General features: G+C 43.7%; 1 protein-coding gene across 1 annotated transcript in view; it reads left to right on the top strand.

The window, feature by feature from the left end:
• CTH (cystathionine gamma-lyase) overlaps positions 1–15,394 on the top strand; it is a 41,247-nt gene extending 25,853 nt beyond the window's left edge. The window contains exons 11-12 of the mRNA XM_084637117.1: positions 7,279–7,417; positions 14,490–15,394. Coding sequence (XP_084493243.1) covers positions 7,279–7,417; positions 14,490–14,516 — 166 coding nt within the window. The 3' untranslated portion in view covers positions 14,517–15,394. The remainder of the gene's footprint in view (positions 1–7,278; positions 7,418–14,489) is intronic.
• Positions 15,395–15,716: the final 322 nt, after the last annotated feature.

Raw genomic sequence — 15,716 nt, 5'->3', positions numbered from 1 at the left:
GTTATGTGATGAGGTGGTTTAAAGCACAAGGTTTTTTAGCTTTGCAAATCTGTGAATCTCTGCCTCTTTGAGACTTTATTATTATTATTTTGCTGGTCACACCCTCCCACATTATCCTCTCCACCCTTTGCTCATGAGATTATGCGTGTGTCTTGTAGCACTCTTCTGAACCAGTTGCAAGGATTTTTTTTATTATTATTATTTTCCAGTAAGTGTGGCCTGATTCTTTTCTCTTAAAAGGCCTGTAATTTTTTTTCAGGTCCACAGTGATTAACACAAAACAATTGGGGCTGTTAATTTTCTGTGGAATTTGAAGAAAGTTTAAGTTCAACTGTATCTTTCCAGGGCAGTGATGAAAGGGGTGTTTTGTATATACAAGACATCAACATGCTTAACTCCTCACTTTTTCCCCCAAATATGTAGTAGTCAGTCTGTTTATATGGGCGTTGGGTGAGGAGCCATTTCAGCGTATGTATGATTTATTTAAAAGACAAATTTTAAGTAGAATGTATCCTAAACTGCATTATGCTATTGTACCCAAACGTATTTCAAAGGGGGAGGGGGGGGAATTCAACTTCCTTTATAGGAACAGACTCCTGAAACTTATCACAGAAGTGGTCTATAGTCATGCAAATAGTCCCATTGTTTTTAATGGGATTGATCAAATGATTAAGGGCTTACAGCAGGGGTGGGCAAACTTTTTGGCCTGAGGGCCACATTGGGGTTGTGAAATTGTATTGGGGGGGAGGCCTAGGGAAGGCTGTGCCTCCCCAAACAGCCTGGCCCACTTCCTGCCTGCCCCCCTCAAAACTCCTGACCCATCCAACCATCCCCTGGAACCGCCCCCCCAGGACTCCCATGCCTATCCAACCCCCTCTCCTCCCCCCCCCCCCCCACTGCTCTGAGCAGCAGAAGCTTGCAGCTGCAGGGCCCAGCTGGAGCCAGCCACACGCAGCGCAGTGAGGTGAGGCTGCAGGGGAGGGAGGACAGCCGGGGAGGGGCTGGGGCCCAGCCTCCTTGGCCAGGAGCTCAAGGGCCAGGCAGGATGGTCCTGCAGGCTGTAGTTTGCCCACCTCTGGTTTACAGGATTAGGTTCCAAGTTTGTAAATTGTTCCTGATAAAATGGACAATGCCTGAGCTGTGAGATTAGGAGCTTCATTTGAATAAAGGTGGACAGATGTGTGATAAGTCTTAGCACCATTGCTAAGATGAGGAATATATTTTCAGCAAAGTTTTTGGCAGATTCCTGAGGCAGCTGGTTTAAGGCTGTCAGTGTCCAGCATTATAATCTTCCCTTGTAGTTCTCTCATCCACAAAGCTGGAAAATGAGGCATTTGTTTTCTTTGGTTTGCTGCTTGTTAGACAAATTTGGCTGCAAAGAAGAATTCTGTTTAATTACACTGGAGCTAACATCACTGATTCCTGTCAGGCTGTAGAACTAGGCTGACGTCAGAATCCAAACATCCTCTGGCCAGTACAAAGCAGAGGCAGTCCTCTAATGATCTGGACTTGATGTGATACAGTATTAATGGCATGAATAATTCAGACCAATGAGGAGAAAAAAAATCAAAAACGCTGTTTAAATAAAACACATTCCATCCTCCCCTCTCGAGGACTCATGACCAATGTAAAACAGCAATACATATGATGATAAACTTAAATAAAGCCTTTAAGTTTAGCATACATATTGTGCTGTTAAAGGCACCTGAATGAATGCCCTCCTTAGCTGCAAAGGAGCAGAGTGCAGCCTTGCTGCCCACTCAAGCCACCCCAGCCTGCTAGAAATCTCTTGCAGGTATGGAGTACTGCCCTCCTGCTTCCAAGCATTCCTGCCTAAGTCCTGCTGTAGGTGGCAGGGTGGGGCATGGAGCAGGAGGGGAGTCACAGTTCAGAGCTAGCTTTATATCTGTTCCCTCTTTTGGGCTTCTTAGTGCACACCCTCCAAATCTTAGGTCTCAAGTCTTTAACCTTTGTGTGGTGGAATTCCCTAATTCTTCCACTCTCAGTGCCCTGGGTACCAGACATGACTGCAGGGCTGGTGCAAGGATGTTTCACACCCTAGGCAAAACTTCCACCTTGCACCTGCTGCTCCTCCTCTCCTCCCCCCTCCCCCTCTCCGCAGCAGCCCTGTGGCAGTTGTCTCCCCTCCCAGCCCCACAAGGCTGGGAGGCAGAGAAGCAAAGCAGGGTGGCATGCTTGGGGAGGAGGCAGAGCAGAGGCAGGAAGCAGTTCCACTTCATGCCCCCCTCACTATTACTTGCTGCAGGCAGCCCTCCCCGCACACCTCCGCCTCCCCGGAGCACAATTTTGTCTGCCCCCAACCACTTGGCGCCCTAGGCGGTCACCTAATTTACCTAGTGGTTGCACTAGCCCTGCATGACTGATCAGTAGATCCAACTGGGTTTTGGCGACCTGCTGTTCTTCCCTTCATGAGCTGTGATCAATGGTGAATATAGTGACTCCACACAGCCTTCATAAAACAAAGTATTATTTAATCTTAACAGTAGGAATGCAGCATAGGATATGAGAGGGGATTTTTTAAAAACAATCTATGTACATATCTATCTTACCCTGACCCCTGGAGCCCAAGGGTCAATTAGCTCCCCAGCAATGTCTGGGTCAGCCTTCCCCTTAACTGTCAGATTCCCTCAAAGGAGTACCTGTGTGGTTAAACCCTTTGAGGCTGTTTGACCCCTGCCCTCTCAAAGGGGCTGAGTCCCTCCTGGTGGAACTGGTCTGGCAGGCCCAGTAAGTGGGGGCTGAGCCAAGGCTTCGAAGTAAATTGCTCTGCATTGTCCAAATCTTTGCGGAAAGATGTGAGTATCAAGAACCACACCTCCTCTTTCTGGGTACATTTCCTGACAAAACTCTGATTCACACTATCTGCATGCAACAGAGATCAGTTCAAAATACCACATACACGAACTATTACAGGCAGCTCTAAATCCACCACCGGGCATAATGAGCTGCAGTGTACACAGCACTGTGGAGATTCTGGGTGGTGCTGTGACCCGCAGGGTAGCCCTGGAAAGCTGGTGTAACTTACACAGGCCTCAAGGGCTTGGAAGGGCACAAAATCACTTTTGCCTCCCCGAATCTCACCTAGAGAGTATTTAATCTCTGCCTCCTATTCTTAACTTTAGAAACTAGCAGCATTAGTAAAATGGTGAGTGAAGTGAAAACAAAATTCCTCTCTCAAAAATAGTACATTTTATTGTGTCACGGGCTGAAGATGGTTATGTTACTGGCATTTGGATCAACTGAAACTGAAGAACTGCCCCGTCAGCCACCATAAATCCAAGGAATATCCTTCAGTTTCTTCCACAGCATCATCATTGGCTTTTTTGCAGCCCACTATTGTTCTTTGGCCTGCCTTCTTCAAAGTGGGAGTCTGAGCCACAAATGAAAGTATGGACAATGGATTCACTAAATCCACATCATGTACAGCAGAACCTCAGGGTTACAGACACCTTGGGAATGGAAGCTGTCTGTTACTCTGAACAAAGTGTAGTTTGGGCTCCAGCAGCTCACGCTGCAGGCCAGGCTCCAGTAGCTTCTGAGCTCCCTCCTCAGTGATGGCAGCTTCCTTGCAGGCAGATTCTTTTTCGGGGGCAAACTGAATTGGCAAGCTTATCACCCTTCTGGGTGGGGGAGGGGAGGTAAAAACAGCAAGTTCCCCCTCCTGGCCAGGGAAGAGGGGGGTGAAAGCAGCACAGATGCCTGCACAGCTCCTGGTCTTCTGGCTCTGGCTGCTTGGGGTGGGAGCCCCGGCATCTTCACTTTGTAGCTGTAAGTGGCTGCCCCACATATGGCAACAGGCAGCCCTGAGATGCCTACCTTTAAGATGCAGTACAGGCACAGTACTTGGTTGGGGTTGTTTTGTTTTGTTTGTGTTTTGGTTTGGTTTGGTTTGGTTTTTTTGAGGGGAAATGACCAAAGCGCAGCAGTAGATTGGTTATTTCCAGTTTCACAGGGTGTCCCTTTGACTGGTCAGTGCATAACTTGTGTTTCTATCTTTGAGGTTCTACTGCACTTGTCCTTCAGTTTTACTAGTGTAAAAAATGTCTGCTATTCTAACTGCTTACACAAGAGGGCATACTCGGCACACAAAATTAAGTGCACCTGTTTTTCATACCCAGTAAACTTTGTATTTTAACAGAGGGATTGTAAACACTTCATTACATGGCACTAGATCATTCTGGGCTTATCTGAAGACTTTAAAGATAAAATGGCTATTGAGTCTTTCACGACCTGTGCTTCTCTGCTAATGCCATAGCCACTGCAGCCAGTAGTGAAAAGAATGTAATATGGTCTGTCAGTCAGTTAGGGGTGAGGAGAATACAAAGGAAAAATTGGCCATTCTCTGCATGTGTATACCCTTGTCGTCTTCTGCCTCTTGCATCTGGGATGAGCTCCCACTTAAGTCAATTGGAGATTTCACTCTGTACATAAAGGCAATACTGAGTCTGTAAAGCTCTAGCCTTAAGGTAGAAGAAACTTGCTGATTAGTTGCTTGAAGAGAAGCCCTCATGAACTATTTCCTATGTGACCCACTTTTGAATATCTAGGAAAGTTTGTTGAATTCACTTCGCTTCTTGACTCCTTTTCTAGTTTACATGGGATCGGAGTTGCCCACAATTCTTTATCACTCCTCCTGGTCCATGGCACAAGTTTGTAGGCCTTGGAGTTCCAATCCTTTTTCTCTTCAAACCTCTTGACGGTTGTGGGTCCCAGGGGAACCGTACTGTGTTTATTCTGTTAGGGCAGATAATCCCCAAAACTGGTGAATATTCCAAAACTTAGATTTACCAAGCCAGCACAAAACAATTTCTGTAATACCTTACTAGTTACCTAGAAGCCAAAACACCGTTCCCTTTTGGCAACCCAGCCTTGGGCTTCTACCCAGTCACCCAAGTCAAATATGATGAGGATTACTGAAAGAATCTTTTTTCAGAGTAGCAGCCGTGTTAGTCTGTATTCGCAAAAAGAAAAGGAGGACTTGTGGCACCTTAGAGACTAACCAATTTATTAGAGCATAAGCTTTCGTGAGCTACAGCTCACATCTTAACATTCTACCAATCCCAAAGGATCAGAAGCATTACCTCCCAGGTTAATGAATATTTCAGATCTTACCCAAATACATGCTTATGGCCAATTCTTAACTAAAGTAGTTTTTGTTTTTTAAAGTATTGGTTAAAAGATCAGTATACATACAGACGTAGGTATACTAGAGATGGTGAGTACTGTAGTTGCAAAGAGTTCTATCAATTAGTCCATAGGCTATAGTCCAATATTCATATTCAGGGTGATCGGGGTAAGACAGATCTCCAGTCCCATGACTCAAGCTTCCCCTGCATAACGCATCAAGCAGATCAGAGATTTAAAGCCACCGCCCCTCCCTCCCCAAACAAACCACCCTTGGGTCCTGATCCTTTTCATTTGTTTAACTACAGTTCCAGGCCTTCTCTTGATAGCTCAGAATTGTTAGGTGAACAATAGGTAATTGAGACTGAAGTAGACCTATTTCCTAAGCGTCACCGGTAATTAGTTACATGGATTAACATAAGGCAAGTGCCTGTTTTCCACCATTTGCAGGTGATTTGCTATATTCTTCAAAGAGAGCAATACAGTGATATCACTATATTTACAGTTCACGTAAATGTAGGCTCACCCTTTGATCTCTGAATTAACAGAATACAGCATAGACAGGAACTGTTTGGTTACATTAACCTTTAACAATATATGTGAACACAAAAATACAGTCTACGAATATGTCCCTAAAGCAGAGGTGGGTAAACTACGGACCATCCTGCCCAGCCCTTGAGCTCCTGGCCAGGGAGAGTAGCCCCGGCCCATCCCCTGCTATCCGCCCTCCCCTGCAGCCTCAGCTTGCTGTACCACCAGCACTCTGGGTGGCAGGGCTGCGCGCTCCTGCTGGGCAGCATGGCTGGCTCTGGCCGGGCAGCACAGCTGTCAGTCCTGCTGCTCTGAGCAGTATGGTAAGGGGGTGGGGAGTCAGGGGGGTTGGATGAGGAGCAGGAGATCCCAGGGGCAGTCCAGGAATGGGGCGGGGGGGGAGGGGTTAGTCAGGGGGTGGGAAGTGGGAGAGAGTGGATGGGGGTGAGGACCAGGCTGTTTGGTGAGGCACAGCCTTCCCTACCCGGCCCTCCATACAGTTTTGGAAGCCCGATGTGGCCCTTAGGCCAAAAAGTTTGCCCACCTCTGCCCTAAAGGTTGAATTTGGGTCATTATCCTGCAGGATTCTTAATCCTGTCTAGCAATGTGTCACAATAGTCTTTCCATCATATCCTTGATCTTTACCTCCTTTCTTGCTGACCTGTTCCTGCCATTCTCTCTTTGCTGGTCATTTTTCCTTCCATGCTTATTTATATGTCCAGCCCACCTCAAACTTGCACTCTCCAGCTGGTCATTGAGAGTCCCAAGTTCATCTTCCTCCTAATTTCTTCCATGCTTTACTCTGTCTACCCTCCTCTAGCCTTCCATTGTCCTCAGTATATCATTTTCTACTACTTGTATCTTTTCTTCCTTCTCTGTAAGACGCACAATTTCCAAACCATAGATCAGGCAAGGACTGACACATGCAGCATATACTTTTTCTTCTCAGTTTGTAACTTAATTGTTGGTCTCACAATACTCCTGCCACCAATGAGCATTGGGTTTTTATGTTCAGTTTTCCAGATCTGTCTCCACTGGACTAAGTATACCTTTCCGATTCAGCTTCTCTCCTGAAACTTCACTCAATAGTTCTTCTACCTTCCTTACTTGCATAACCTCAGTTTTCTTTGCTGAAACATAGTCTTTAAACACAGATATCCAGTTCCACCAGGAAAATTTTTAGAATCACATGTTTAGAAAAATATAAATACAATAGAAAGGTTGAAAGAAAGTAGTATAGGATTTTGCTTCCTTTTCCAGATGAAAACTTAGAGCTACAGTGTCCAAAGTACCCACTGTTTTTCTGTAGCAATTATAGTCAGGCAATATTGTACCAGATTCTCAGCTAATACAAACCAGTGAAGTCAATGGAACTACGTAGATTTACTCTAGCTGATGCCCCATTGACTTAATTGGAGCTATGCTAGTTTGCACAATCTGAGGATCTGGGCTTTTGACGTGTAGATTAAGTAGAGAATATCACAAAACTACTGTTCAGAAAATAGTCACACTCCTACAGAGCTGACCGGTAAAGGCCAGCTAAATTAGTTATTTAATAAAACCCCTAATGGGTCTGCAGAGATTATTTTTCTTTTCTTTCAGGGCCATTATGACTCATGCTTCAGTTCCTGAAGAAGAGAGAGAGGTTCTTGGGATCAATGATACTTTGATTCGCCTGTCAATTGGTTTGGAGGATGCACAAGATATACTGGACGATGTGGAGCAAGCTTTGAAAGTAGCAGTAAGTCATCTAATACTTTAGTGCTTCTTGTTAATAAGTGATTTTCCCCTTGCATTTTACTTATTGCTTTTCAAACTAATGGTGTATGGGATCATTCACCATTTATCATCTTACTTCTTAGTTTAATATTTTAAATCTGACTGCATTTTGGGTTTTTGAATTTCCATGATTAGTATCCTGTTTACATATCCTCTGCAACATCCTGTTAAAAAAAATGTATAGATAGATTGATGTGTATGATACTTAGAAGCTGGCAGGAATAGAAATGACTTATGATTGGTAACTCTTAGGCAAAGAAGTGGTTAACAAGTTTATGCACTTCTAATAAGGACAATGGCTTCTCCCTGCAAAGTAATCTAATGCAGGAAATACTTGGCTGGTAACTTTTTTTTTTGTTTAAGCTAGTGAATTTATTCTTAACTCTTGAAAATTAAGATCTATGAAAAGTTGAAACCTTACATACCCCCAGAGGTCTTTTAAAGAAATTTAAGATTTTTTTTTTTTTTTTTTTTTGCAATATCATGCCATTTGCATTCCTTCAGCATAGGTCCTCTAAAAACACACAGAAGGAAAAAAGGCAACAGCAATTGATAAATCTGTCTTACTTCTATGAACTTGCACAAAATTGTACTCTCCAAAGCATGGTTGGCATGGTGAATGACACCTGCTCTCAACAAATAGAGTTCTCTGCAAGCTCTCCTAATAGAATAGACCAGGCATAACTGCCTAATCTAAAGCAGAGACACTTATCTTTGAGTTAGAGAACCAATCTGGAGGTGCATAATTAAAAAAATTGCAGCATGAAGTCCTAATATTGCATTTTAGTGTTATGGTGCAGGGGCGGAACTCAGCTGGTCTGTTTTGTCTCACATTGCTACAACATAGGAAACACACAGCTCTTAGGATGGCATGCCCTGACACCTTTACGCTCCTATCCTATGGAGTAGCAAATCATAGAAGTGTGGGGCTGGAAGGGACCTCAGAAGGTCATCTAGTCCAGCTCCCTGTGCTAAAGCAGGATGAAGGAGACGTAGACCATCCCTGACAGGTGTTTGTCTAGTCCAGTGTTTATCAAACTTTGTGCTGGTGACCCCATTTGGACTTAGGAAAAAAGTGAGCCCCTACTTTCAGCCCTGCTGACCACATCAAAACAGAAAAGGAGTACTTGTGGCACCTTAGAGACTAACTAATTTGAGCATAAGCTTTAGTGAGCTACAGCTCACTTCATTGGATGCATGCAGTGAAAAATACAGTAGGAAGATTTTATAAAGAGAGAACATGAAAGAATGGGTATCGCCATACACACTGTACTTACCTACATGCCTCCAGCTTTCATCCAGACCACACGATCCATTGTCTACAGCCAACCTCTACGATACAACTGCATTTACTCCAACCCCTCAGACAGAGACAAGCACCTACAAGATCTCTATCAAGCATTCTTACACTACCCACCTGCTGAAGTGAGGAAACACATTGACAGAGCCAGAAGAGTACCCAGAAGTTACCTACCACAGGACAGGCCCAACAAAGAAAGTAACAGAATGCCACTACCGATCACCTTCAGCCCCCAACTAAAGCCTCTCCAGCACATCATCAGGGATCTACAACCTATCCTGAAGAATGACCCATCACTCTCTCACAGATCTTGGGAGACAGGCCAGTCCTTGCTTACAGACAGCCCCCCCACCTGAAGCAAATACTCACCAGCAACCACACACCTATCCTTGCAACAAAGTCCGTTGCCAACTCTGTCCACATATCTATTCAGGGGACACCATCATAGGGCCTAATCACATCAGCCATACTATCAGAGGCTCGTTCACCTGCACATCTACCAATGTGATCTATGCCATCATGTGCCAGCAATACCCCTCTGCCATGTACATTGGCCAAACCGGATAGTCTCTACATAAAAGAATGGACACAAATCAGACATAAAGAACAACATTCAAAAACCAGTCGGAGAACACTTCGATCTCTCTGGTCACTTGATTACAGACCTAAAAGTCACAACATAACAACACCACCACACCTTCAAAAAACAGACTCCAACAAGAGACTGCTGAATTGGAATTAATTTGCAAACTGGACACTATTAAATTAGGCTTCAATAAAGACTGGGAGTGGATGTGTCTTTATACAAAGTAAAAACTATTTCCCCATGTTTTTTCCCCCCCCCCCAGTACTCCTCACACGTTCTTGTCTACTGCTGGAAATGGCCCACCTTGATTATCACTACAAAAGGTTTTTCTTCTTTCCTGCTGGTAATAGCTCACCTTACTTGATCACTCTTGTTACAGTGTGTATGGTAACACCCATTGTTTCATGTTGTGTATATAAAATTTTCCACTGCATGCATCCAATGAAGTGAGCTGTAGCTCACGAAAGGTTATGCTCAAATAAATTTGTTAGTCTCTAAGGTGCCACAAGTACTCCTTTTCCTTTTTGCGGATACAGACTAACATGGCTGCTACTCTGAAACACATCAAAACAGAGTCACAACCCACAGTTTGAGAACGTCTGGTCTAATCTATTCATAAAAACCTCTAATGACCAGGGTCCTAACAACCTCCCTTGGAAGCCTGTTCCAGTGCTTGAATATCCTGTACTTAGTTTTTTCCCTAATGGAAAACTTACATCTCCCTTGATGCAGATTAAGCCAACTACTACTTGTTCTCCATGTTTACTGAAAGTAGGACCATTGACCACCATCCTCTTCATAAGTTCCCTTATCATATTTGGTGTCTTATCAGGTCCAGGATGACCAGATAGCAACGGTGAAAAAATGGGACAAGGGGTGGGATGTAATAGGTGCCTATAAGAGAGTCCCAAAACGGGACTGTGCTTGTAAAAATAGGACATCTGGTCACCCTACCCTCAATCTTCTCAAGACTAGACATATCCAGCTTAACCTGATCTATGAGGAAAGGTTTTCCTAAACCTTGTAACATTTTTGTTGCTCTCCTCTGGACTCTCTCTTGTGTATCCATATCTTTTTTAAAGTATGGCATCCAGAACTGAACACTACTCCAGCTGAGACCTCTCCAGTGTGGAATAGAACGGAACAGTTCCATCCTGTGTCTTACATATAGGATTTCCTGTTAATACACCCCAGAATATTAGCCTTTTTTGCAACTGAATCACATTGCTGGGTCTTTTGAGATCCACTATAGCTCCCAGATCTTTTACTGCATTACTACTACTGCTGCCTAGACAGTTATTCCCCATTTTGTAGTTATGCATTTGATTTTTCCTTCCTAAGTGTAACGCTATGCACTTGCCTTCATTGAATTTCTTCTTCATTTCATACCAGTTGTCCAATTTGTCAAGCTTGTCTTGAATTCTAATCCTGTCCACCATAGTGGTCGCAACCCATCCCAGCTTGGTGTCACCTGCAAATTGTAAGAATGCTCTCCACTCTTATCCAAGTAATTTAATGAAAAAGTTGATTAGTACCAGACCCAGGACTGACCCCTGCAGAACCCCACTAGATACATCCTCCCTGTTTGACAGAGAACCATTGGTAGCTACTCTGAGTATGGTCTTTCAACCAGTTATGCACCCAGTTTATAGTAATTTAATGTAAACCACATTCCCTAGTTTTTGTGGGACTGGGTCAGAAACCTTACTAAAAATCAAAATGTCCCACCTACTACTTCCCCCCCCAGCCATTACGGCTAGCAACCCTGTCAATGAGGTTGGTTTGGCATGATTTGTCTTTGACAAGTTATGTTGGCTATTACTTAAACCCTGTTATCCCCTAGGTACTTACAAATTGATTTGTTCAAATATCTTTCCAGATTTCAAAGTTAGGATGACTGCTCTATAATGGCCTTGGTTTTTTGTTTTTTTTTGTTTTGTTTTTTTAAAAGATAGGTACAATACAGTAACGCCTCACTTAAAGTAGTCCCAGTTAACCTTGTTTCATTGTTACTTTGCTGATCAATTAGGGAACATGCTCGTTTAAAGTTGTGCAATGCTCCCTTATCGTGTCATTTAGCAGCTGCCTGCTTTGTCCACTGCTTGCAGGAAGAGCAGCATGTTGCAGCTAGCTGGTGGGGGCTTGGAACCAGGGTGGACCGGCAGCCCCACCCTCCCCGCCATCAGCTCCCCAATCCCCTAAGTTCCCTGTGCGGCAGCCACCCAGCAGGCAATCAGTTGCCATCAGTTCAGCTGTCCCTCCCCCCACTGCCATGTGCTGCTCTTGCCCTCTGCCTTGGAGCTGCTTTCCAGAGCCTGCTGGGTGCGGGGGGGAGGGCATCTTAAGTCAGGGCGTCCCCCTCCCCCTGGACCCCGCTTACCTCTCCTCCATAGATCGGGGGACCACACAACAGGGCTCAGGACAGAGGGAGTCTCTGGCAGCAGCTGCTGTGGTCTGAGCTTGCTGATTAACAAGGTAGTTTCAGAGTAGCAGCCGTGTTAATCTGTATCCACAAAAAGAAAAGGAGGACTTGTGGCACCTTAGAGACTAAAGTGAAGTGGGTTTTAGCCCACGAAAGTTTATGCTCAAATAAATGTTAGTCTCTAAGGTGCCACAAGTCCTCCTTTTCTTTTAAGGAGGTAGTGTACTTAAGAGTGGTGTCAGCATACTTAAAGGGGAAAATACACATCTTTCTCTCTCACACACAGAGTGAGTCTCTCTTCTGCCGTGCAGTCTCCCTTCCTGCCATTCCTGCTACCTTGTAGAGTGTGAGGCTACAACAACAAGTTAACCCTTGAGGTTTCAGGCAATTGCTAGATCATTTACTAGTAAGGCATTCCCTGGGAAATATTCCACCCTCTGATTCCACCACCTCAACCAAGCTTCACAATCATCATTGCTGTGTCTGTATTAAATTGTTTGTTTAAAACTTACACTGCATGTGTCTTGTCTAGCAAGAAAATTTTTCCCTGGAACCTAGTCCCCTTCCCCCCATTTATATTAATTCTTATGGGGAAATTAGATTTGCTTAAAGTCTTGTTTTTCAGGAACATAACTACAACATTAAGTGAGGAGTTACTGTATTTGCCCTTGTTGTGGGGCCAGTACACCCCATCCCCCTGGAGGTGGGGAAAGGGCAGGGTATGCCTGTGGTTAAAGCTAATAGACTCCTCTGGATTGCAGGGAAGCTTGGCCCAACAGCCAAAGTCAGTAGGACTCCCTTAGGCTGCAGAGACACATGGCCTAATGGCTAAAGTCAGTAGGGTTCCCCTTGGCTGTGGGGAAGTGCAGCCTAATGGCTAGTTAATGGGAGCTGGTTTGGTGGGCCACCCCCCAAAGGGGGCAGCCAGGTAAGGGGACCTAGGCCCTCCTTGCTCCACCAGGTCCCAGCTCAGGGCCCTGGTAATGATGAATGGGTTCACCACTTAGTCAGCGGGGAATTGGCCCGCAACATGCAGACTGCTGCTAGGATACTGGCTAGTCCCTCCCTGGGCTACTTCCTACCATGACTCTTGCAGCTGAAGTCATGGTGTCTTGGGAGTCTCTGGGCTCCTCAGGCAGCGACTGCAATCTCTCTGGGGTGTCCACAAGTACCTGGGCCCCTGCATCTCCTGTGATCTGGAATCCTGGCTACTCCTCAGTGTAATTCAAGTGCTCCTGATGCAGCCACATTGGTCTCTGGCAGTTCTTCCGATCTTTCCCTTGTATTGGGATAGTTTGCTGTTGTGACTTTAACTTGTCTCTTTGAGAAACTGCCAGTTCTCCTGAACTCCCTTTTTCCCCTTAGATCTCTTCTTCCCCCCAGAAAACTTACCTACTAATTCTCAGGGGGGGTTTTTTGTTTGTTTTTTTTAAAAAACAGACAAACACCACACACCATTAACTTTATTCTGCCGCTCTCACCCCTTCTTTTACCCAGCCGCTCTCACCCCTTCTTTTACGCAAATCGCATTCCATCTTCAGTTTCACAACTAATTGTTCTGTTAGTCAAAAGCCAGTCTTATCTGGCTACCACTCCTTATTTCAGATAGTGGAGGAAATAATAAGTTGTCCCCAACACACTCCAAGATCATATTGGAATTTTTTGCATTTTACTGTAGTACTTTTCCAACAGATATCTGGGTCCTCTGTTAGAACCAGGTCTTGTGTTCTGGATTTTTTGATCTAGAAATGCCTCATTCACCTCCTCTTCCTGATTTGATAGTCCATAGTACCATGTTATTGGCCTTCCACACCCACCCTCGCTTTATCTTTACTCAAACTTTAAACTGGTCTACCTCTTTCTGAGCCTCAGAACATTCATATATTCTGGAGGATGCCTGTCTCCTCCTGTCTGTTGTGGGTAGAGGAGTGGAAGGAGACAGATGTGCTCCTAACTGAGCTTGTGGACTCAGGCCCCCATTCAGCAAATAATTGAAACCTGTTGTCATTAGGTGGCTGGCCCTTTTAAGGGGAGATGAGCCAGCCCCACTGCACCATAATTAATTAGCTGCTTCTCAGCCTGAGGAAGTGTAACTCTGGGTATCAGAGGATAGTTTAATGGACAACTGGGCCTCGTAAAAGAGCAGAGTGTAGTCAGTCTGGGGGGTGGAGCCACAGGGAGGTGCTTGTGGAAGACTTTGAGCCTGGTCTTCAGAGCAGGCCAATGGAGAAGTTACTTGCCTCAATACAGCAAGACACTGGCAAAACAAGGACTAGACCCATGCACTGTCTTGCTTCTCTGCTCCTCACCCACAGCACCATGCTATTGGTGTAGTAAAAAGTGCATAAAAACAACCAAGAAACTTGGGGTAGAGAGAGGATCACTTTTCCATGTGTGCAACATGACATGGTTTGATGACAGATATAAACTCTGCAATAATTGTAACAGATTTAAAATATCATGAATTACTGCACTATACAACTGAAAATAGTCTCTGTAAAACATATGCTATAGTTGCAGATTTGAGAAACTAGCCAGAATTGAAGTTTTCTGAGCATTTTTTGCAACAGGCACGTAGCCAAACTTATCTGCAAAGGCCTTCTAGGAGCATGAATATATCTATTGCTAATATATGGCCAGCTTCTCTTTGTGCTAAAATAAAGAGCTCTGCAATACTAGAGAACACTACAATATAATTATATCATGCTTGTCTTCTGTTACTGCAGGTCCCAGAGCATATGGTTCGCAACTAAGAATCTAAGACCTGAAATTGGAAGCTGATCACTACCCAGCTAAGACACCCAAAGAAGATTAAATGAAAAGCTAAACCACTGATAAGTTTCTTCAGATTTGCCTTTGAAAGTGAAGGGTTTCAGAAAAAAAAAACCCACACCCTAAACTTATATTCAATCAAACTTTAGATACCTAAGCAATCTTTTTTAGCTTCACTCTCCAGTGACTCAACATGGGTCAAACTTATGCACAAAACTTATGCTTTCAGGTGTGTCATCCTCTTGTTCTTCCTGCTCTTATGACTTGAAACATCACTCTTTCTGAGAAAAGCTTGTTGATCTGAGAGCAGCTGTGATGTACATGCAAGAGTATTACATCCAGATCTCAATAAATATTAAAAATAGGGTGTTATGCTGTACAGTGGTGAGTACATGCTGCAGTTATGTGGGTACAGCCTGTTTTTTCCATCATCCATACTGTAGTTTTTTTTTTTTTTTAAATCACATATCTAACTGAAGGTAGATTTTGAATGGTGTAGGATCAAACAGACTTTTTGAATGAGAATATCAAATCTGGTTTTATATTGTGCAACACTGAAAATTTAAAAGTCCTACCTGATACTGTAATTTTCTGAAGATTGACAGGCAAGATAAGCAGAATTTAGTCTTAAATTTTTAACGGAATGGGTTATATTTGAGAACAATTTCAGTCTTAACTCCTGTCTTATCAAGATAGAATTTGTTTCTGTGTGCTTTAATTTCTAAAGTGGATAATTTAATGAAAGGGGAAATTAAATGGATCATTTGTCAGACAGACTACAATAATTTTAAAAACATTAAACAGTTTTCACAAATCAAATGAAATTTAGACTTTTTAAAAAGAAAAACCTATTAGATCACATACTGGTTCTCTGGCTTTTTAAAACCCACTATTTAACATTCTTAAATTGTTTAAAATGTTCTGTATGAATTGTAAGTGAAACATTAGTGAATAAAATTAATGGCACAAAGCTAATGTTTTGATCAATGCAGCCTTTTTATAGAGGTAAGCTCTTACTGATTTTACTAGGTTGTCATTTAATATTTTTATTGAAATCTCACACCTGAGTCCTCACTATGGAGTGACAAGATGTTGGAAGTTAGGATGGAGAAGGGTTTATTCTGATGCATTCCCATATTGTGAGTAGATTAACATTTACCTTTTAGAAGGTAGCTAGGTTT

The sequence above is a fragment of the Lepidochelys olivacea genome (genome assembly GCF_965140295.1).
Source record: "Lepidochelys olivacea isolate rLepOli2 genome assembly, chromosome: 8".
Classification (NCBI taxonomy): Eukaryota; Metazoa; Chordata; order Testudines; family Cheloniidae; genus Lepidochelys; species Lepidochelys olivacea.
This window is presented reverse-complemented; position numbering and strand designations above follow the sequence as displayed.